The sequence below is a fragment of the Oncorhynchus masou genome, unplaced genomic scaffold (genome assembly GCF_036934945.1).
Source record: "Oncorhynchus masou masou isolate Uvic2021 unplaced genomic scaffold, UVic_Omas_1.1 unplaced_scaffold_8641, whole genome shotgun sequence".
Lineage (NCBI taxonomy): Eukaryota > Metazoa > Chordata > Actinopteri > Salmoniformes > Salmonidae > Oncorhynchus > Oncorhynchus masou.
Window position 1 is genome coordinate 6,873 of NW_027015103.1, and position 5,300 is coordinate 12,172.

Sequence of the window (5,300 nt, forward strand, 5' to 3'; positions counted from 1 at the left end):
ATAGCTCAGACTGCCATAGGAACATCATAGTTCATACTGCCATAGCAACACCATAGCTCATACTGCCATAGCAACACCATAGTTCAATCAACCGTTTCCAGCTACAATAGTCATTTACAACATTAACAATGTCTACACTGTATTTCTGATCAATTTGATGTTATTTTAATGGACAAAAAAAGGACATTTCTAAGTGACCCCAAAATTTTGAACGACACTATGTTTACATATTCACGCTGACTGACTGTATGTTTACATATTCCTGTTGACTGACTGTATGTTTACATATTCACGTTGACTGACTGTATGTTTTTATATTCACGTTGACTGACTGTATGTTTACATATTCACGTTGACTGACTGTATGTTTACATATTCACGTTGACTGACTGTATGTTTACATATTCACGTTGACTGACTGTATGTTTACATATTCCTGTTGACTGACTGTATGTTTACATATTCACGTTGACTGACTGTATGTTTACATATTCACGTTGACTGACTGTATGTTTACATATTCACGTTGACTGACTATGTTTACATATTCATGTTGACTGACTGTATGTTTACATATTCACGTTGACTGACTGTATGTTTACATATTCACGTTGACTGACTGTATGTTTACATATTCACGTTGACTGACTGTATGTTTACATATTCACGCTGACTGACTGTATGTTTACATATTCACGTTGACTGACTGTATGTTTACATATTCACGCTGACTGACTGTATGTTTACATATTCACGTTGACTGACTGTATGTTTACATATTCAGGCTGACTGACTGTGTTTACATATTCACGTTGACTGACTGTATGTTTACATATTCCTGTTGACTGACTATGTTTACAGGCTGTTCTGGAACTAAAGGGTGGTCTTGACACCGGTACTAGCCGGATATGCCTAATAAAGTGTCCGGTGAGTGTCTATTAGGCGACAGGGTAGCCTAGTGGTTAGAGCGTTGGACTAGTAACCAGGAAGGTTGCAAATTCAAACCCGAGCTGACAAGGTACAAATGTGTCGTTCTGCTGAACAGGCAGTTAACCCACTGTTCCCAGGCCGTCATTGAAAATAAGAATTTGTTCTTAACTGACTTGCCTGGTTAAATAAAGGTAAAATTAAATTAAAATACACACCTTCCCACTGGCCAGTGAGCCAGAGTCCTGTTAATGACTATATCTATCTCCATAGCTCCATCCTCTACAGCCATACGGACCTCCTCCAGCCTGGTCTTCAGAGAGGTCTGGCCTGCAGGAAACGGTCGCCACTGAGGAGAGGAGGAGCAGGACGAGAGAGAGACGCCGCTGAGTCATTATCTATAGTTTCCATGTCACAATAGTCTGTTATTTCATTCATGTTGCGGCTGTAGGCCGTTTTAATGTGTTATAATTAAGCAACATACACCTGGACTGTCCAACTGTCCCTCTCTCTCTCTTACCTGGCGACAGGTAGGCTGGAGTTGGCTGCTTTCAGTGACTTCACAGCATCAGCCACACGAGATGGGTACACGCACACCGCTGCAGTAGTCACACCTAGATACACAGATACAACCCAGAACATATAGGTACTCTTCACTCAATGTCAGCACCAAAGATAGGCCTATCATGTGGAAACACAAGAGCATCGTAAGCCCTCTAGTGGACAAAACTAAGGAGCACGTCGCCTCTAGTGGGCAAAACTAAAGGAGCACGTCGCCTACGGTGGGCAAGGCAAGGGAACCGTCGCCTACAGTGGGCAAAACTGAAAGAGCACATCGCCCTCTGAGTGGGCAAAACTAGGAACGTCGCCTCTGGTGGGCAAAACTAAGGGAGTACGTCGCCCTCTAGTGGGCAAAACTAAGGGATAATGCCGCCCTCTAGTGGGCAAAACTAAGGAGCACGTCGCCCTCTAGTGGGCAAAACTAAGGAGCACGCCGCCCTCTAGTGGGCAAAACTGGGGACACGCGCCCTCTAGTGGGCAAACCATGAGCACGCCGCCCTCTAGTGGGCAAACCAAGGAGCATCGACAGACATGTTAAGTCCCTGAAAAAGGGAGAAATAATCACATGTTCATTCACAATCGACATAAAATGGCAGCTGCTCTCAGTACGAAGCTATTCTTTGCTACACCCCACCACCTTCGTCAGACAGACAGACCCCCACTACCTTCTTCGACAGACAGACCCCCCACTACCTTCATCCAGACAGACAGACCCCCCACTACCTTCATCCAGACAGACAGTCCCCACTACCTTCGTCCAGACAGACAGACAGACCCCCCTACCTTCATCCAGACAGACCCCCCACTACCTTCGTCCAGACAGACCCCACTACCTTCGTCCAGACAGACAGACAGAGCCCTCACTACCTTCGTCCAGACAGACAGACAGACAGACCTCCCACTACCTTCTTCCAGACAGACCCCCCCACTACCTTCATCCAGACAGACAGACAGACCTCCCACTACCTTCGTCCAGACAGACAGACAGACAGACAGACCTCCCACTACCTTCGTCCAGACAGACCCCCCACTACCTTCTTCCAGACAGACAGACCCGCCACTACCTTCGTCCAGACAGACCTCCCACTACCTTCTTCCAGACAGACAGACCCGCCACTACCTTCGTCCAGACAGACCTCCCACTACCTTCGTCCAGACAGACCACCCACTACCTTCGTCCAGACAGACCTCCCACTACCTTCGTCCAGACAGACAGACAGTCCCCCCATTACCTTCATCCAGACAGACAGACCCCCCACTACCTTCATCCAGACAGACAGACAGTCCCCCCACTACCTTCATCCAGACAGACAGACAGTCCCCCACTACCTTCATCCAGACAGACAGACCCCCACTACCTTCTTCCAGACAGACAGACCCCCGCACCTTCGTCCAGGCAGACAGACAGACCCCCACTACCTTCATCCAGACAGACAGACCCCCCACTACCTTCATCCAGACAGACAGACCCCCACCACCTCATCCAGACAGACTCCTCACTACCTTCATCCAGACAGACAGACTTCCTACTACCTTCGTTCCAGACAGACAGACAGACTCCCCACTACCTTCATCCAGACAGACAGACCCCCCCTACCTTCATCCAGACAGACAGACCTCCCACTACCTTCATCCAGACAGACAGACCCCACTCTTCATATCCAGACAGACAGACCCCCACTACCTTCATCCAGACAGACAGACCCCCACTACCTTCATCCAGACAGACAGACAAGAGACCCCCACTACTTCATCCAGACAGACAGACCCCACTACCTTCGTCCAGACAGACAGACCCCACTACCTTCATCCAGACAGAGACCTCCCACTACCTTCGTCCAGACAGACAGACAGACCCCCCACTACCTTCATAAAGACAGACAGACCCCCACTACCTTCGTCCAGACAGACCGGGACCCCCACTCACCTCTCATCCAGGACAGACAGACCCCCACTCCCCCCTTCATCCAGACAGACAGAGACCCCCACACTACCTTCATCCGGACAGACAGACCCCCCACTACCTTCATCCAGACAGACAGACCCCCCACTACCTTCATCCAGACAGACAGACCCCCCACTACCTTCATCCAGACAGACAGACCCCCCACTACCTTCATCCAGACAGACAGATCCCCCCACTACCTTCGTCCAGACAGACAGACCCCCCACTACCTTCATCCAGACAGACAGACAGACAGACCCCCCACTACCTTCGTCCAGACAGACAGACAGACAGACCTCCCACTACCTTCGTCCAGACAGACAGACAGACCCCCCACTACCTTCATCCAGACAGACAGACCCCCCACTACCTTCATCCAGACAGACAGACAGACCCCCCACTACCTTCGTCCAGACAGACAGACAGACCCCCCACTACCTTCTTCCAGACAGACAGACAGACCCCCCACTACCTTCCTCCAGACAGACAGACAGACCCCCCACTACCTTCATCCAGACAGACAGACCCCCCACTACCTTCATCCAGACAGACAGACCCCCCACTACCTTCAGTCCAGACAGACAGACCCCCCACTACCTTCATCCAGACAGACAGACAGACCCCCCACTACCTTCATCCAGACAGACAGACAGACCCCCACTACCTTCATCCAGACAGACAGACAGACCCCCACTACCTTCGTCCAGACAGACAGACCCCCACTACCTTCAGTCCAGACAGACAGACCCCCCACTACCTTCATCCAGACAGACAGACCCCCCACTACCTTCATCCAGACAGACAGACCCCCACTACCTTCGTCCAGACAGACAGACCCCCCACTACCTTCATCCAGACAGACAGACAGACCCCCCACTACCTTCATCTAGACAGACAGACCCCCCACTACCTTCATCCAGACAGACAGACCCCCCACTACCTTCGTCCAGACAGACAGACCTCCCACTACCTTCATCCAGACAGACAGACCTCCCACTACCTTCATCCAGACAGACAGACCCCCACTACCTTCATCCAGACAGACAGACCCCCCCACTACCTTCATCCAGACAGACAGACCCCCCTACCACCTTCATCTCCAGACAGACAGACCCCCATCACCCCATTCCAGACAGACCAGACCTCCCCTACCTTCCAGAGACAGACCACCACCTTAGTCCAGACAGACCCCCACCTTCTTCCAGACAGACAGACAGACTCCCCCACCGCCGTCCAGACAGACAGAACCCCCACTACCTTCTTTCCAGACAGACCCCCACTACTCTTCGTCCAGACAGACAGACCCCACCTTCTTCCAGACAGACATAGATCTTCACTACCTTCATGTCCAGACAGACAGACTCTACTACCTTCTTCCAGACAGACAGACAGACTTCACTACCTTCGCTCCAGACAGACCTCTTCATCATCAGTCACCAGACAGACTCCCACTACTCATCTGAGACCCCCACCACTTTCATCCTAGACAGACCCCCCCACTACCTTATTCAGACAGACAGAGATAATAGACTCTCTATAATATCATCCAGACAGACAGACCCCCCACTACCTTCGTCCTGCATGTCCATGCTCTTCAGCAGGTCGTAGCGTACCGGCTGGGTCGCCTTCATACACAGCCGGTGGACGTTGCCGGGCGTGTCGTCACCGGCCAAGGTCGTCAGGTCAATACAGGTCACCGCCCGCAGCACCCACGCCGCCTGGAGACAGACAGAGAGCATTATGGGTAATGTTGTAACACAGAGTCCGATGTCAACTCATACCGGGGTGTTTAACTGTTTGTTCTCAATACAAGGGGCTGGTGTGGACAACACTTCAACACTAGATAACACACAAAACCATACCAGAC

General features: G+C 50.9%; 1 protein-coding gene across 1 annotated transcript; it reads right to left on the minus strand.

Moving 5' to 3' along the window:
• Window positions 1-1,443: 1,443 nt before the first annotated feature.
• Window positions 1,444-5,151, minus strand: LOC135537875 (deoxyribose-phosphate aldolase-like; the record flags this gene model as incomplete). Its single annotated transcript, XM_064963889.1, has 2 exons — window positions 1,444-1,541; window positions 5,004-5,151. Coding segments are annotated over 2 exons (246 nt in total), but the record flags the coding sequence as incomplete, so codon positions are not given.
• Window positions 5,152-5,300: the final 149 nt, after the last annotated feature.